We start from the raw sequence: 19,927 nt of genomic DNA, 5'->3' as shown, positions 1-19,927 counted from the left end.
AATTAAAGGGAATATTTAATGCACAATCCCCAAATAATTAGTCTCGGACAAACACAGTTTACTTAGGCCAAAATATCATACTTGTACATTGTTAAAGACTATATTCTAGATGTACTAAAATTACTCAAGAAATGAATTATGGTTTGTAAGGCAATTGGCAAAATGACTAAGTTTTATCAGATCGACAAGAAAGTTCTTGTCATTTTAACTTAACAATTCAGATCAACAAATCTCGGCTCAAACAAAAAATATTGATCGAAATAAGCACCATCACAATCAACACACTTTTGCCAACGCAAAACAAGCATATTTATGCCAGTAACGTAAAAATCTTGCGTTCTGGTGATGATGATCTCTCTGAAGGTGTTTTTGATATCGCTTACATTTTTAAAGCATTTCTTACGCAGAAAGTTGTCGAGATGTTTGAAAAAGGGGTAGTCGGTAGGTGAGAAGTCTGGAGATTATGGCGGGTGAGGTAGTTTCGTAGCCCAATTCGTTCAATTTCTGCAGGGTGATTGTGCATTGTCGCGGAGGAGTATTGGGCCTTTTCTGTTGACTAATGCTGGGTGTTGTTGTAGTTTTTGATGCTTTTCATTCATTTGTTGCTAGTACTTCTTTGTCGTAATAGTTTCACCTACGTAAAAAAAACTGTAATAGATGATGAGACCTTTCACAGACCACTAAATAGTGAGCATGACTTTCTTTTGGTGCAACTCTGGCTTCGGAAAGTGTCGTGGAGATTTGTCGGCGTCTAACCACTGAGCTGGGCGTCGCCGGTTGTCGTAAAGAACCCACTTTTCATCGCAAGTCACAACTCGATCGAGAAACGGGTCGTTCTTGTTGCGTAAAGGAAGAGAAGACGATACGTTATAACGGCGTTTATTTTGGTTGTCGTCAATTCGTGAGGCACCCATTTATCAATTTTTTTCTTGTCTTTCAAATTTTTCTCAGGTGGTTGGAAATCGTCGCATACATTACATCTAATTCAGAAGCAAGTTTCGAATAGTTGTGCGCGGATTGGCTTCGAGTAAGGCCTTTAATTGATCGTTGTCAACATCCGATAGCCAACCACTACGCTCATCATCTTCAAGACTATCGTCGCCGCCACGAAATTTCTTTAACCACTATTGTGCTGTGCGTTCGGTAGTGGTTCCTTCATTGATATATTGAGCTGTTTCGGCAGCTTTTCGGCCTAGCTTGAATTGAAATAAGAAAATTGTGCGAATTGTGCTTTTTTCAATTTTGCATTCAGCGTTCTGAAAAGAAGACATAATTGTTTTAAAACGATTGTAACTTAAACGATTAAATAGAGTAGAAAACCGTACTTTAAAATAATATATAACGTAAAGGTATTATAATGAAAACTTATTTGAAAATACATCATTTGAAATCAAAATTAAATATTCCGCAAGAACTTTCTTCTCAAACTAATATTTATCAGGTCGGTTATCTCATGTGTCTAACGTAATAATTTCTCTGTCGGTAAAATTTGAAATATCATTGCCCTTGGTCTTTAACGCTCCAGTGATTGGTCTGTCAGGCTTGATTTTTAAGTAGCATTTTCGTTAGTTTCTCATGTGTAATTTTGAAGTAGCATTTTCATTGATCTATCAAGCCTAAATTTGAAATAGCGTTTCGTTGGTCTGTCACATTTAGTCTTGAAATAGCATTTTTGGTCTGTTAATCTTTTTAATTTTAAAATAGCATTTATATTGATCTGTCACGCTTAATTTGAAATAACATTTTATTAGTCTGTCATATTTTGTATTGAAGCAGCCTTATTATTGGTCTGTAAGGCTTAATTTTAAAATAGCAGTTTTATTGGTTTGTAAGGCTTAATTTTAAAATGACACTTTTATTGATCTGGAAGGCTTAATTCGAAATGGCATTTCATTGGTTTATCATGCTAAATTTTGAAATAGCATTTTTATTCGTGTCATGTAAGACTCTCAGAAAGCAACCCTTGTTATAGACATGTCAAAAGCTGAGATGCATCATTAAATTCCTCCATACAAAATAGAAAAAAAAAATGAACCTATCAGCATTCATCGGTGCCTGTTTAACGCTTACGAAACAGTTGATGTCAGCACAGCTATGAGATGGGTTCGTCGATTTTGGAATGGTGACAAAGACGTGAGTGACAAAGTGCACTCCTCCCAATCGCTGGCAAAAGTGCATTGAGAACGGTGGTAACTATGTAGAAACATAAATTCCCGAGCACAAAAGGTCGCTCGTTTTAATGGTACCAACACCGTCTTCATAGCTCCTCAACTTTTTTTCGTTAAAAAATAAGATGCATTAATTTTGGACAACCTACACACACACACACACACACACACACACACACACACACACACACACATACATATATATATATATATACATACAGTGTTTCATGGTAAACAAATGATGACCCCTTAAAAAATAAATTATTACGGGTACTACTGTAAATTCGAGAGAGCAAGTTGATGCAGTGATTGCAGGTGATTGAATGACTTACGTACTAAATAGTTTTCTAACGAATGATAAAAAATAAACTTTTTTGTATAGTTTTAAAGGTTAAACACTTCCAAGACTATATATATATATATATATATATATATATATATATATATATATATATATATATATATATGAGCAAACAGTTAATAAAACATGTTAAAAAACACTTTGAAAAAGAGTTAAAAACATATTTAATCTGAAAAGGAAACACTTGATAAATGGATAGTCCTTAATCCGCGGAGTTTCGAAGAAATACTTTCCTTCTCATCAGAGGGTAGGAATTAGCAAAATGCAGGATCGGATTTTGCATGCAAAAGTATTTGATGAAACAACAAGTAAGTCAAATATCTTACTTGATAACAAAAAAGTGAAGCAGAGGGAATATCTTATTTTTATTTTTATTTTATATATATATATATATATATATATATATATATATATATATATATATATAGCAATTCTTACTTCTTACACTGATGATAAGCACTAAACACTAATGTCTGTTCGTATAAATTGTTAATAGTTATTTATAAAAATATTATACACCCACACACACACCTCAAATATATATATATATATATATATATATATATATATATATATATATATATGTACATTTGAGGTTCGAGTTTTTTGAATTGTAAGTTTAACACGTTTTAATTTTAAATAGAAAGTTATTTAATTTGAGCTTTAGACTTTTGTTTTTACATAGATTAATTCATATTAATTTGTAACTGGGTTATTTTAATTTGAGGTTAAATATTTGTAAATTTGAAGTCAGAAAGACATGTTCTCGAACTATCTAGGATCTCGTGTGCCGTTTAACCTTTATGGTCGCTTTTAATTGGCGCAATAGAGCAATACAAGGAAGTCAATTGGAATTGAACCCAAACCCTTCCGGTCATTAATGTTTCTATTCAGGCTCAGGTTATATTTTTAATGGCATTTTCCTTTTTATTGATTTTTTAAAAAGAAAATCTCTGTATCATCTAAAAAGTAAAGAGAGAGAAAAAAGAAAACAAACAATATTTGTACTCTGAAGGGCGTCACTAATTACGTCTGACCGAGCAATCGCTGTCGTGAATTGAGGGTCCACTTTATGGCAGTTTAAATCCCTTTCAACACATAGTTACAAGTGCGTGTCGTCGACCGGATGTCGCTCCTTACATTCGATTTTTATAATCCGGACGATGGGTTTATATATATATAAAAAAAAAAAAAAAAAAAAAGCGATTCCTTTAAAAAGCCTAGCAGACATGCAGCCAGTGGCTGAGGCCGAATAAGATTTATTTTATACTATATTTTCTTCAGATGGATACCAGACAAGTCAAGATGAGAAGCTTCTTTTCAGTTTCACGAGTCTTGTAACAGAGCGCGGACTTGCGTATAGCAGCAGCAGCAGCAGCAGCAGCAGCAGCAGCAGCAGCTGTACAATTGCTAACGTATGCAAATACCAAACAGTGTGCGAGTTGACGTCACGGCGAGGAAAAAGGAAAGAAAAATATTATAAAAAAGAAAAAACGTGACCCTGAGAAGGATTAAGATGGACGTGTTACACACGTGTCCCGAGAACGACAAGGAAAGACGCGCAGAAAACATGACCGGACAAAGACAGACTACCACATGTTCGTCACGGCAGAATTTTGTTAAGCACATTGAAGTACAAAACGATTTTTCGACAAGAGACAAGGCATTATTTTGGAAGTACTTGTAAATAAATGTCTGTGTTTCAACTGAAAATGTGAGTCGAATTTTTTTGTTTCTTTGCGTCTGTTTGCATACGACGTGTGGGTTCCAAGTGTTGACATGTAACGACTAGGTTACAATCTGATGATTGTAATCCGTTATCACTTTTCTCCTCCAAATTAAATTTTATCAAAATATGAAAGTTAGAATATGGCCTATATTTTGACTAAGCATTGGTCAAGCGATGTGGACGTTGGGCCGTAGAGAAACGAACATACTGCCAAGCCAAAAAACTCGACCGAAAACATTTTCTTTGGCAGAGGTAATTATAACTGTCATTTTTCTAGAGATTAATAAAAAAAATCATATAGCTCTCATTTCAGTCTTGAGAGGCAATAGTGTCGGTGTGGGTAACCTATAGTGAAGCAAGCGTTGCACAATATCCTACCACATCTCCCTCGAATCAGCAGTATTTGAGTTCAGTAGCAAAGTTCAGTTCTGGTTGGCTGGAAATAATTCTGGGATAAGCGGAGAAAGTCTGGCTTATTTCTGAGTTTTTCCGTGTCCTGATTATTTGCAAAAACAAAAAAGTTCATAAAATAGTCTACCCTACTATTTAATCCATAGCTGGAGGGAGGATATTATATGGATTCATAACTTTCGTAAAGGAATAAATAAAAGTGATGTAATAATCCCGATAAAACTCGAACTCAACACACCAGAACCAGAGTTCGTGCCAGTAACTATACGCCACTTCTATCAGCCTATATAGCTAGAACTTAATGAGATACCAACTTAAAACGAAGAGATCTACTTCCTATGACCTTCATAGCCGGAAATGGCTCGGATAAATTAATATGCATAAAAACTGAAATATTTATCCAATCAGGCTAAAATTTCACACAATGCTTACTGCTATTAAAGAGCATCTGACTCATACATCAAATTTGGACAAAAATATCGTAAGTTGAAATTCCGTCCAAATTTCAACCATGATCAAACTTTTAAAAATCCAAATCATATAGGATGCAGGACTTCATTAATTACAATATGGGCCAAGTAGCGATTCTCTATGATGTAAAAAACACCACAAAAACAACAACCTCCCCCCCCAAAAACCCGAAGTTATCGACAGTTGTGTACTTTTCATCTTTTCAATTATATTGGCATTGATATTTGCCATAGATACCACGAAATTAAATCAGTTCTAACATTACGGACTTCATTAACTATAATATGGGCCAAATAGCGAGTCTCTGCAATAAAAGAACAGAAGTTCTCTACGATGAAAAGGACAGTAGTTATCGACAACAACAGTGTAGTTCATACCTTTTCAGTGATATTTGACCTTGACACTTGAATAAATATCACAAAATAAAATCACTTCTTAGATTCGGAACTTCATTGTCTACAATATGGGCCAAATAGCGAGTCTCTACGTTGAAAAGAACCGCTGTTATCGCTAATAGTGCAATTTTCACCTTTAAAGTGATATTGACCTAAATATTAAACTAAATCAATTTAAACTAAATCATGAACGATATTTGAACCAGGTTTGGTGACAATTAGTCCAGCGGTATGGACGCTATGTTGTACAGAAAAAAATATAGTGACTAACCCGACCGAATACATAATCTCCTTCACGGCGGTAATGAACAAAAAGGCGTTCGCAATGTTATTTCTCTCATAATCTAAAACAAAACAAAACAAAACAAAACAAAAAAAAAACTTACTTCTCTAACCGCCTTTGCAGAATTTCGCTCGCTCGCCCAGACGTTCGTTCCCGCCATCTGGGACGATTTCTTTCTCTCTCGACGACAAGTGTTTACACGTGTTCTTCTCGATCTATCCTCCTCCCCTTCCCCTTTCCTCCCACCTTTCTATCTCCTCCTACCGATTCTTATCATAACGTTTGGTAATTTTCTTATTTTTAATTTGTTCACCGTCACCGCCGCCGCGCAGCCTGCGTCCAAACATCTCGACAAGGAACCACCGTCGGTCGATCAGTCGTTCTCTCACGCTTCATTTTCCAAATAGTATTTGCATCACTAAGCGCGCAGATTGAATGGATGTATTTTCAGTTTTACTTACGTCCAATTCTCTTTATAAGCTTTTTTTCACTAACTGCGTAGATTGAATGGGCGTATATTAAAATCTTTTTTTTTTTTTTTTAGATACGTCTTCATATTTCCTTTAGGAGTTTTGTCCGTCTGTTGGCCTATCACACTTAATTTTTTTTTTTTTGAATTCTATCTAATCTTGATAAAAATGACATTGTTTGTCAAAATCAGTCATTTTGCAGTTAAGAAAACAAAACGAAAAAAGTTGTCAAAAACACAACAAATAAATGTTACCAAAGGCAAGATAAGTTACTCTTCTATCTACATGGATAAGACTTCTGTGTGCGTTTTTAACTTATTTTAAAGCGTTTATTTGCTTTGAAACAAAAGTAGTGTCGAATATTAGAATAAAACAAGAAAAAATGCCTGAAATTAGACTGTCATCTGGAGAGTCTCGATAATCGCTCAAAAAGTGAAAATGACATCAAAGAAACCTACCCAAGAAATGTCACCAATTGCGCGAAAATGTAATGTTCTACCAGTGTTTTCTGTCGAACTCAGGAATCTGTAGAAAATTTCACACATACCCTTTTATTTAATCCACAGGTGTCGTGTGCACTTGTACAGATTTCGGAGTGCGATAGGATTCACCTGAAGAGGTCGGATGTTATATTGGTCAAAGCGTTGTGAGAATAAGAGATGAAAGCAGTAGTCCGAATAATACAAAAATCAATCCTCATCTAAAAATTCAGAAACATTACATCAAAAGATAAAGCCACGAATAAATATCTTTATCTTTACTATTATATAAGAATGTGTGAGTGTGTATGTGTGTGTGAGTGTGTGTGTATGTGTGTGTATGTGTGCGTGTGTGTATGTATGTGTGAGTGTTTGTGCGTGTGCGTGTGTGTGTGTGCGTGCGTGTGTGTGTGTATGTGTGTGTGTGTGTGTGTGTATGAGTGAGTTCCTTCCACATGGGTTCCAAAACGGCTGAGCCTATCTTTTTTCAAATTTCACACAAAGCTAATTTATATGTCTGGCAGTGTTCTTAGATATGTTTTGTACAGAAATTCATCCGATAAGTATCGAAAATCGAAAAAAAAAAATCCAATCTTAAAAGTAAGATTTTTCTCTCTTATAGATAAAAAAGAGGAATTTTTACAGGAGAGATAATAAAATCTTAGCAAATCATTTCCTCTAAAAAAAAACAAACAAATAAAAAGCAAAACAAAACAAAACAAACAAACAAACAAACAAACAGACTTATTATAATCAGGAGATATAGTTTAGTGGTATAGCATGCAACTACAGATCGAATGATCCCCTGTTCAAGCCTGGGAGTACTTAACAATTTTATTTTAATTAATGAGTTCAATTTACGATAAAAGAAAAGGTACTATTTAAAATCGCCGCAAATCATTTCTTCATTTTCATATTTTAAAACTAAACACTAATCAGAAGTGAGTTTTCCAAAGCATTCATCGTCAAGCCCAAATAGTAAAAAACACAGACGGAATGTGATGAACGACATTATTATTATTTTTTTTTATTTAAAAAGAATTTTTTGTGAATTAGTCCACCTGGCAAATTATTCCCACTACATGTAATATTCAATAGATATATATAAGGATTGGTTCTCTAATAATTCATACGCAATCTGCATAAATTAAAATATCATGTTTAAGCTTATTGTATGACCAGGCAACGCCAGGTGTCCAGCTAAAGAAGATAATATGAACTTGAAATATAACTTTTATCTAAAAATTTCTAAACCGGAAATGGTTGATATATCTTAAGTCTAAACGAAAAATGAGTTTTTAAATCATTAAAAAATGTAATTTATTCCGTATGCTAGGCTTGAAGTTAAAATAAAACGTTCTTTAATCTGCTACGACTGTTTGAAATAGCATGACAAACCGACAAACACCACGACCAACCTTTAAAAAAAATAGCTATTATCGAGATGCGAAGGCGCGGCATCTGTATGAGAGTTACCTCCCCTTTTTATTGGAACTCTCTTTTACTCAGCAGGACACTTTTGAGATGATAATCAGTTAACGTTCTTCGAAATCTAACCTGACACGCTGTAAGTTCAACTCATTTCTCATTCTTTTTTATCAATAAACACTTAAAATTTCTATGCATAAATGATAAACGTCTTTAATATAAGGCAACCATTAGTGCTACCGATTCACATCAGTAAACCAAATGGTTCCTATTTCTGATTTTCTAAAGAAAGGGATAATTCATACATCGCACGTGAGAAACTCCGTCTGTTCGTTTGTCTGTCACACTTCAGTTTATACTAGAATGTTAATCGCGAAACGGGCAAACTTTTAGACGGGACTCTATCTGTGGATCTGTCATGCTTAAGTTTGAAATAACTATTTGGTTGGTCTGTCACACTTATGCTTATTTGGTGTGTCACGATGACGCTAATAATAAAATTTTCATTGGTCTATCATATTTAAGTTTGTAATAGAAATTTTGTTGGTCTGTCACTCTACATTTAGTATTTTATTTTGTTTGTTACGTTTACATTTGGAATAGCATTTTATTTTGTAAACACTTTGAATAGTAATCTGTTGTGTCTGTCACGCAAACGTTTGGAATAGTATATTTCTTTGTCTGTCATGACAAATTTTGCAATAGTATATTTCTTTGTCTGCCACGCTAACATTTTGATTAATATTTTATTTGTCTGTCACGCAAACGTTTGAAATAATATTTAATTGTGTCTTTCATGTAAATGTCTGGCATAGTATTTTATTGCGCCTGTTATGCCAAAGTTTGCAATAGAATTTCTTGTGCCTGTTAGGCTAACGTTTGCAATAGTATTTTATTGTGTCTGTCATGTAAACGTTTATGATAGTATTTTATTTTGTCATGCCGACGTTTGGAATAGTATTTTATTGTCTGTCATGCCAAAGTTTGTAATAATATTTTACTTTGTCTGCAACACCAAAGTTTGGAATAGTGTTTTACTTTGTCTGTCAGACTTATATTTTAAATAGTATTTTACTTTGTCTGTAACGCCAAAGTTTACAATAGTATTTTACTTTGTGTATCACGCTAATATTTTGAATAGTATTTTAGTTTGTCTGTAACACCAATTTTTGCAATAGTACTTTACTTTCTCTGTCACGCCAAAGTTAGCAATAGTAATTTATTAGATTTTTCAGGCCAAAGTTTGCAATAATATTTTACTATGTCTGTTATACCAACGTTTGCAATAGTATTTTATTTTGTCCGTCACGCTGATATTTTGAATAAAATTTTACTTGGTCTGTAACGTCAAAGTTATGAATAGTACGTTACATTGTCTGTCACGCTAATATTTTGAATATTATTTTATTGTGCTTGTCACGCAATAATATTTTACTTTGTCTGTCACGCTAATAATTTTAATAAGGTTTTACTTTGTCTGTAATGCCATAGCTTGCAATAGTATTTTACTTTGTCAAGCTAAAATTTGGAATAGTATTTTAGTTTGTCTGTCACACCAAACTTTGCAATAGTATCTTATTTTTTTTATCACGCAAACGTTTGGAATAGTATTTCTTGTCTGGTATTTAATAGCCACTTCGTTGGTCTTTCATGATGTAATAGTATTTTCATTATCAAAATGGATATACCGTTGGGCTGTCACACTTTTGTTTTTAATACTTTTGTTTTAGTCTGTCACGCTTACAGGTTAAATAACAATTTGTTCGTCTGGCATATATTTTTTTCTGTCAGTCAAAATTAATTTGGAAATAGCAATTTCGATTGTCTTTCACAAATTAGTTTTTGATAGTATGAATCTTATTTTTACTTGTCTTTTAAACTTAAATCTCAAATAGTAATTTCATTGGTCTCACGCTTACATTTGGAATAGCAATTCATGGTCTGTTAGGATTACGTCATTGCCAATAAAAGTGTTTCTATCAAGAGCAAGCTCAAGTTTCACATAGCGAATGGTTCGTACAGAATAATATAATTTGCAGAACCTGTGGACATTCCGCGGTAGTTGAAAAATTTTAAAGCTAATTATAAAGAAAATGAATAATAAAATAAAACAAAACAAATAACGACGAATTAAAAATAATATTTAGCAAATTCTTTTTTAACCCTTTTAAGCTATAAAGAATTGGTTTTAAAAATTTAGATTTTTTTCAATGAAAATTCAAAATACAATAAGTTGTTATTTTCTCTGAATATTTTTTTTTATATAAATTATAAAGGAAATTTAAAAAGAAACTATAATAAAAATAACTTACAGTCTCCTCTCAACGTGACTTTTTTAAATTATGAAATAATCTAACCAATTTGAAACCGTACACAGACAGCCATGTTTTTAAAAAAAACTTTGGAGAGGATATGGTTTTAATGTTTTCAACTGATAAACAGCAACTATAAAGGGAGGTAATTCATTTCTACTTAATTAATGTTTGCGATGATAATGTTTTCTTGTGACACTGGATGTACGGACAAGTAAATTAATATTTAGATCATCTTCCGAATATTACTTTTCTTCCCATTACTGAATATCATAAATATAAATGTTTAATCTCACGAAAGAAAAAAAAATATGACAAGTCATAAATAGAATGCGGAATTTACGACTTAATCTGTTTATTTTTAGCTAAAACAATCTCACTATTTCAAACGATGCTATATCAACCAACCAACAAAAAAAGCGATGCGTTAATTGCGTTTTAATGGATAAATAAAGCGATATAAATGTTTAGCATGTGAAGCTACTCACGAAAAAATGTTATTTTTTTTTGTAATGTTTATGGCTTCGGTATTTTTTCTGCGTTAAATGTCGTTAGCCACAAATACACTTGGATCGAGATATTATCAAAGTTCTTACAATGTTCTGTACATACTTGTGTAAAAGCTAATAAAAAGAATAATAATTTTTTTTTGCCTTACAGTAAATCTGTGGTTCCTCAACGGTCGACTATATATATATATATATATATATATATATATATATATATATATATATATATATATATATATATATATATATTATATATATATATATATATAGATATCTTTATATATATATATATATATCTTTATATATATATATCTTTATGTATATATATATATATATATATATCTTTATATATATATATATATCTTTATATGCTCGGGTTTTTTTTATATTCAAAAGTAATGGACTAATGAATTCAACGAGGTTGTTAGCTTGTGCTCAATAAAAAGAGTTGATAAAAACTTGTTTATTGTTATATAAACATGCTCACATCCCGCTGCTACAAATAGCCATTTGTTTCAATCAAACAACAGATATCATCAGGCAGCGACTTGACTATTCAAAAGTTCAATGAATAATCATGGTTATTCATTGAACTTTTGAATAGTCAAGTCGCTGCCTGATGATATCTGTTGTTTGATTGAAACAAGTGGCTATTTGTAGCAGCGGGATGTGAGCATGTTTATATAACAATAAACAAGTATATATCTTTATATGTATATATATCTTTATATATATATATCTTTATATATATATATCTTTATATATATATGTATCTTTATATATATATATATATATATATATATATATATATATATATATATATATATATATATATATATATATATATATATATGTGTATTGATATTCATATTAAAAACCCCTTTTTCTATTTATTTAAAAAGAAAATACAACTTTGTTATATATGAATCGTGGAACTGAATTCATCTGAAAAAAATCTAGCTAATCTGCATATGCTTTAAACATTCATTTTAATTTCCAATTAGTTTTTTCGGTTTTCTAAAATCTTTAAACTATTCCGTGTAATTATATTCATGCAGATGTTCTACATGATTTATACTTGCGTAATATTTGCGTAAATAGGTTATAGCAAACACAAACATATTTCTATATATATTTATGTATGTGTATATATGTTTGTTTAAAAAATTTTTGGGCTGTAAAACTCCTACAGGAAACTTAATATATAGGGTATTCGCACCCAAGCAAAACTTGATTTTTGGGGTTTAGCCGGAGAAAATCGGTACAAAAGTGTAAAAGTTAAAAAAAATGGAATTTGCCAGGTAAAGGTCGAATGACGGTATTACGAATATGCATGCGTAACGTAATAGGTAGTGGTTCATGTTTTAATGGGCGGAAATTTGGCTGCTAAGAAGTCAAAGGTGAAAGAGTTGACCTTTACAGGTTCATATTTTAATTTTTAGCTTTGCAGCAAACATGTCTTCATAGTTCAGTCATTAACGTCAAAGAAAAAAAAAATAAACCGTAAGCTAAACATTTTGCGTTCGATTCTCGGTGGTGGCGCACGAGTAATACAAACTCTGCATTAATCAAAATATCATATTTAGCGTATTTTACGACTGGGCAATACCGGACAGCCTGCTAGTATATATATATATATATATATATATATATATATATATATATATATACATATATATAAAATATATTTTAGTCATCGACATACAGACCTGTTTCGTTGTTTCCCAACTCATCAGTGCCGCTAGACTAACACCTATCCCAAGCCGAGGATCGAACCTAGAACCGTCGTGATGACAGTCGGCAGCTCTACCCCCTGACTACGGAATCGGTGGCCGAAATTAATCTGTCCGAATGTCTATTTTAAATAAACATCCGTCCGCCACTCGTAGAGGGCTCAAACGTTTGTTTGTAAACAAACCGCGAGCTTCGCATTTTTTCAGCTAAATTAAGTAGCGAGTAAGATAATTTACGATAGTGCTCTATTATTTACTACACTGTTGTAGATTTTCCAGAAGTCACGAGTTCCTAGTTTTTGTGTTTCGATGCGTTTTTTAGTGGTTTCCGTAAATTCCCTCATAGCTGTGGCTATATATATATATATATATATATATATATATATATATATATATATATATATATATATATATATATATATATATATATATATATACACAGTGATGATCATATTTATTGGCACGGTAAAATAAAGGTTAAATTTTGTCTAATAAATTCTAAAAAAGGGATTAAATTAAAGAAAATAACAAAGTATATTATGTATTTTTAACTGGCCTTTCCGATGCAGCAATCGGATTTTAGAAAAAAATAAATAACAAAGGAACAACAAACATAATTGCAAAAAACCCTTGTTCAAAATTATTGGCACGGCTTTGTTTTTCTTTTAGTATCAGTATAATATTAATCAATTTCCGGTTTACGTGCTTTCTGAACTTTTTTATAGCCATATTATGCTTGTTTAACGCTAATTGAGTGAATAATTTTTTTCAGATAATTTTTAGATAGCGATTTATTTAAACTATTATAAGTGACTAAATTATAATTTTCAATCGCCATGGTTAAAACTAAGGAACACAGCGAAGACGTCAGGAAGCTTGTTGTAGCATGCCTTACCAATGGGGAGGGCTATGATAAGATTTCAAAGAAGCTAAACCTTCCCAAATCCACTGTTAGAGCCATAATAAACAAGTTCAAATCGCAAGGCCACGTTATGAGTTTAGAGGGTAGAGGGAGAAAAAGGATTCTTTCCCCAAGAGATGAACGGAAAATTGTTCGACAAGTAAAACAAAACCCAAGGATCTCTGTTGGGGAGATTGTTGATGAACAGAGCACCTCTGGAGTGAATGTATCTCGACATACAGTTGGTAGAGTTATGAAGAGAGCTGGTTTAAAAGCATGTCGTCCGAGAAAGACTCCCTTATTGAAGCCTATGCACCTGAAAGCAAGGCTAGCCTTTGCAAAACGTCATATTGATAAAGATGTTGCATTCTGGAAACGTGTTCTATGGACTGACGAAACGAAAATAGAGTTATTTGGCCATAATAAAGTGTCTTATATTTACAGAAAATCTGGCGAAGCTTTCCTGCCTAAGAACACCATACCCACAGTGAAGCACGGTGGAGGCAGTTTGATGTTTTGGGGATCCTTTGCTGCCTCTGGACCAGGGCGACTTGTTAAGGTCACAGGTAGCATAAAAAAGGAAGATTATGTTAAAATATTGGATGAAAACCTGAAAGACTCTGCTAAAGAGCTCTCACTTGGTCGTCGTTGGTGGTTCATGCAAGATAATGACCCAAAGCATTCGGCTAAACTGACTAAGAAATGGCTTGAGGACAATCATATTAATGTTTTGGAGTGGCCATCACAAAGCCCAGACCTTAATCCAATTGAAAATTTATGGAGAACATTAAAATTGAGGGTAATGCAAAGGAAGCCTAAGAATCTTATTCAATTGGAGGATTATTGTCAGGAAGAGTGGGCTAAAATTACTACTGAAGAGTGCAACAACTTGGTTGTAAACTATGAAAAGCGACTGAGGAAGGTAATCAAGGCCAAAGGCTATACAATTGATTATTAAATAAATCGTGCCAATAATTTTGAACAAGGTTTTTTTGCAATTATGTTTGTTGTTCCTTTGTTATTTATTTTTTCTAAAATCCGATTGCTGCATCGGAAAGGCCAGTTAAAAATACATAATATACTTTGTTATTTTCTTTAATTTAATCCCTTTTTTAGAATTTATTAGACAAAATTTAACTTTTATTTTACCGTGCCAATAAATATGATCATCACTGTATATATATATATATATATATATATATATATATATATATATATATATATATATATATATATATATATATATATATAAGAGCAAATAGTTAATAAAACATGTTAAAAAACACTTTGAAAAAGAGCTAAAAACATATTTAATTTGAAAAGGAAACACTAAATAAGTGGATAGTCCTTAATCCGCGGAGTTTCGAAGAAATACTTTCCTTCTCATCAGAAGGTAGGAATTAGCAAAATGCGGGATCGGATTTTGCATGCAAAAGTATTTGATGAAAAAGCAAGTAAGTCAAAGATCTTACTTGATAACAAAAAGTGAAGCAAAGAGAATAGGGTGAAGAAAAAGGTGATTTCACGTATATATATATATATATATATATATATATATATATATATATATATATATATATATATATATATATATATATATACACTAGCAGTTCATCCCGGCTTTGCTCGAGCCCTATGTACTGTTCATAACTTTATGTGCATATGTATAAATATATATTAAAAATTTTGACTCATGTCCAGGTAACCTACATCTAAAATTTCAAATGTTTAGACCCAAAATTGGCTGAATAGTTTCTTAAAGACCACAGATGTTAATTTTTTTTTTAACCGTGACCCCAATATTCACCGTTTTAACATTTATTTTTTTGGGCTCAAATCAAATTAAAAAGTTTGATCCATGTTCAAGTAACCTACATCTAAAATTTCAAGTGTTTAGACCCAAAATTAGACATATAAACATACACACAGACAGCTGAGATTTATATAAGAGATTAGCATGGCTATGCAGCGTTACCCAGGTGAAGAGAGGTGGTATACTAAGGCTATTAAGCAACCCAGCCCTAAGAAAATGTTTCAATTAAAATAGCAGCGAGTGCCTGTGCGAGCGTCAAAATAAATAAATAAATAAATAAATAAATAAATAATAGCCGCAGTAGACAGGCTTGAACCTGTAACGCAAAAGATGAAAAGGAGATAAAAAAAAAAACAGCTAACCTGCTAGCTCTCTCGGTCATGGCGACTTATGACGTCACTATGGGTCGAAATAACGTTTTATAAACGTACGTTGAGATTGGTAGGCGTATAACTTGCAAAAATGTCGACGCAAAAAGTGAACCCTCCTTGCAAAAAAACGGCCCAGTTTATCAGCACAGAATTAATCTTTTTCATTAATTTTAGATATTTTTCATTCGATACTAATGTTGTCATTGTTTGATGCGTCTGTCAAAAATTTTTGTGAGACATACATCATACACACACAGACACACATTTTCCATTTTATATATTAGAAAGCATTTTGTCTGTGTGTACATGTGTATGAGATTTTGTTCCCTATGAACTCCGAAAAGGCTGGGCCGATTTTCATAAATTTCACACAGATACACTTTATGTGTCTGAGAGTGTTCTTAGATAGGTTTGGTTCAGGAATAATCCCGGTTGAGTGATGAAAATCGTTAATCGATAATCGAAAACCCCGATTAAGGAAGGTGCAATCCGACTTTGTAAAGCCTAACGTCACATACTTCTCTCTCTCTCTCTCTCTCTCTCTCACACACACACACACACACACACACACACACACACACACATATATATATATATATATATATATATATATATTACATTTTCACCCCAAACAAGGCACATTGCCACGCTGATGTAGGGGCTACTATCAGAGACATAATCTACAGGGATACTATGTGGGGAGTTGGGCAGCAAGATGTCGGTTCACGTTACACTTGAACTTCTGCATGTCAGTACAGTTGGGGAAGCAGGAACCTGGAAGGGAATTCCAAAGTCTAGCGGTTCTGGGGAAGAAAATACTGGAGTAGAAGGCTCTCTTACATCTAAGGATCTCTACTGTGAAGGGGTAGGATTTAGCTTCTTGTCGGGTTTTTCAGGGAGTATTTACGTCGAGGGGGTACAAGTGCTTGCAGTTCGTCGGAGCATTCACCATTAAAGTACTTGTAGAACAGGCAGAGGCATGCTACGTTTCGTCGATGGGACAGAGGCTAAAGCTTAGATGACAGTTTTTTGGTGGTTTCAGTAAATTGTCTCTTAGCTGTCTCTATTCTTTTCTTACAGTTACTTCTGGCTTCTATATACGTCTGTCTGTTTGAACTGGACTTATGTTGGTTAAATCTGCGGTACGCATGCTGCCTTTGCGCAATGGCAGTTGCACAAGTAGAAGTAAACCATTGGGGAGAGTGGGGCTTGCTATAAAATTTCGGCGTGGGCACATGTGCTTCAATTGCTGTTTTGGACCATTCAGTGGTCTCATTTGTGCACTGTTCAGCAGGAAGTGAAAAGATATTTCGCCATGGAGCGTCTCTGATGAGTTCCCTGATGGCTTCCCAGTCAGCCTTTTTATAATATCTCGTTGTTTTGAGCAGTGGCTCTTCAGTTTTGGCCCTAGAGTTTAGGGTGATTTCAACCATTACCACTGCATGATCAGCATTCCCAAGTGGACTGTGGGCATTAGTAATACAATCATCGGGAATTGTGGTCAGAAACAGATCTAGAAGTGATGCATGTTGTTCTTGCTGGTCTGGGAAACGGGTTGGAAACGCAGCCATCTGTGATAGGGAATGAGATATAGAGAAGCTATGTGTTGTGCTACCAGTATGTAGAAAATCCAAGCCAGTTTCTGTGGTAGACACTGAAGTCACCAAATACATGCGCTTGTGCGCTAGTGTCGAGGGAAAGTGCTGTCAGAGACTTTGTTTATTAGGATACAGTCCTGGGTCGAGGAAGAGCGGTAGAGAAGATGAAAGTAACTAATGTTATGCTGCATGTTAAGTCTAAAGCACACACACACACACACACACACACACACACACACACACACACACACACACACACACACACACACACACACACACACACACACACACAATGCTGGAATAAAAGTATATAAATTTCTGGTTTCATTATTTTGCGAAAGTGTACCTTTTTTACGTATTAATTAAATTGTTAACAAACAAACGGGAATACGACTTTATTATATATATATATATATATATATATATATATATATATATATATATATATATATATACGTGTGTGTGTGTATGTGTGTGTGTAATTAAAAGTACAAAGATAAATATTATCTTTTTATTAGAACCATCTCGAGGTAAGCGAAAGCTCAATAGACTAGATACAGAGCAACTAAGACAACAAAGATTAAAATTTATGATAATAAAAATTTAATAAATCTCATTATTTATCAATCCATCAAGTATTCAAAATTCCCAGCTGAGATTCGAAACCAGACACCTTGTACATCTGTAACGCAGTTACGGGCTCGGCCATTTGAATATGCACGCATACTGACGACTCACGTACCGAGTTAATGTCGCGTCAGCATGCAAGTCGTGAGCGTGATGTCACAGAATGAAATGCATATGCAAGCATTATGATCGAAGGAAACGAGAGGGGAAAACGCGAAGTTGGAAAGAACGCGTCACAAGCTCGTGAGTCTCCTCCCCTATCTTATCGAAAGCTAGACGACCGACCGGGTTGTCTTGGAGAGATCTGTTACAACACAACAATGGACTGGAGCTAGAAACAAAAGACCGCTATCTGACCGGAAAGAGGTGGAAGAAAGAGAGAATATACTGTGTCGTGTTGTAAATACGTGTCGGCGATTTGCGTGTGAAACCAGAAAAATCAAATAACTTTCTTTTTTTCACTTAAAACAGTTTGTGTCAAAGTTTTTTTTTCTTTGCGAGTCTGTACATACAACGTTTTATTCATTTAAACAGTTATAACAATGTTACATAGCAATCAGCAATCTCACTTCTAAGCCATTTCGCAACGAAAGAAAAGAGAAATGAAAAAAGTTATTATTTGTTTACATTATTCGATTCCCGAGAGTACTCAGTTCTCACTACGAAGTTATTTTCCCGTACCAGAGAGCTCAACGCATGAGTGGGGTGCGCATATATAGGAAGGTGATGTTTAGGGCAGAATATATGAACAACCAGCCGCCGCACGTATTCATACGTGCGTATCTTTTATGTGGTGTTCAATTCTGTTACGAAGACTAATAGGTTTGCACCGAACTAAACGATGCAACCCCTTGACGTTGTTCAAGATAAAAAAATAGTGTTTTTTTTTTAATCTTGAGATGAAAATCCCAGCGATTAATACTTGAGAACGGATTAAGTCTCTCCCGGGGTGCGTAGGGAAGGCAAAACACTCACTTCGTTTTGTTGGACATTTCTGGAGCGTAACGATTAAAATACCCCCGTAACCATTGTCTAAATACACATTTCGACATAAACCGAAAAGTTCCTGACGCATCTTCCTATTGGTTGTATATTTAAGCTTCAGTGATCTACAGAGTAGAAGGATAAAATTGTCGCCTTAGAAAAGACGACATGATTCCATTTCCGTTTGATGAAAACCGATTTTCTTTTTCTTTTTTTTTGCAGATCATCTACTAGTTGGCCGGTTGTGTACAAATCCCAAGAGCCATAGGAGCCTTCTATCATGTTTGAAAGTGACATAATGTTTAACGAGCGAGATCGGAGATGCACCGCTGTATAACTCATGCTCTCTACTGATTCAAGTTATGACAACAGGACCATTGCCAGCACCCTCAAAATGCATCGCTGGGTTGCCACGAATAACAGGGTCGTGCCCAGGGTGATGAAATTAAAGTTTCCAGCTACGGTTATGGTTTCAAGTGAGAGCCACATTATGCCGTCTCATATTTTCGAAGTCGGCTTAAAAGTCAACACCAAAGTGTACCTGGATGTGCTAAACAGTGTGGTACCCCCCTTGTGCAATCGGGTGGCCGTTGCCCACAAGTCCAAAGAAACCCAGGCTTAGCTTCAGAATGAGTACTACGACTTTGTGTTCTTCTGTCACTGACCCCCCCCTCCTTCCCCGATCTAAACCCACTGGACTACTTCGAGAACATCACCGACATAACCTCCCACAACACCAAAGCCAGCTTGATCGCCGCCATCCGCCGAGTATTCGCCGAGTTCCTGTCGGAGCTGGTGGAAAGGCATGCTCTCAGTTCCGGACCCGTATCGAGGCGGTGATTGAGGCTGAAGGCGGCTACATTGAATAAATGTCAGGTTTACTA

At 34.1% G+C, this 19,927-nt stretch overlaps 1 protein-coding gene across 2 annotated transcripts in view; it reads right to left on the bottom strand.

The window, feature by feature from the left end:
- LOC145254767 (BMP-binding endothelial regulator protein-like) overlaps window positions 1-19,927 on the bottom strand; it is a 432,474-nt gene that overhangs the window by 103,810 nt on the left and 308,737 nt on the right. Inside the window, exon 1 of one of the 2 annotated variants that reach the window (XM_080113536.1) lies at window positions 5,922-6,036. The exons of the other annotated variant lie outside the window; for it this stretch is intronic. Coding sequence (XP_079969662.1) covers window positions 5,922-5,978 — 57 coding nt within the window. The 5' untranslated portion in view covers window positions 5,979-6,036. Of the gene's footprint in view, window positions 1-5,921; window positions 6,037-19,927 lie in introns of those variants that run through there. 2 annotated transcript variants of the gene reach the window in all.

The sequence above is a fragment of the Euprymna scolopes genome, chromosome 30 (assembly GCF_053919585.1).
Source record: "Euprymna scolopes isolate OS-2025 chromosome 30, ASM5391958v1, whole genome shotgun sequence".
NCBI classification, from domain to species: Eukaryota; Metazoa; Mollusca; class Cephalopoda; order Sepiida; family Sepiolidae; genus Euprymna; species Euprymna scolopes.
Note: the sequence above shows the minus strand (reverse complement) of the source record. Positions and strands in the feature narration are given on the sequence as shown.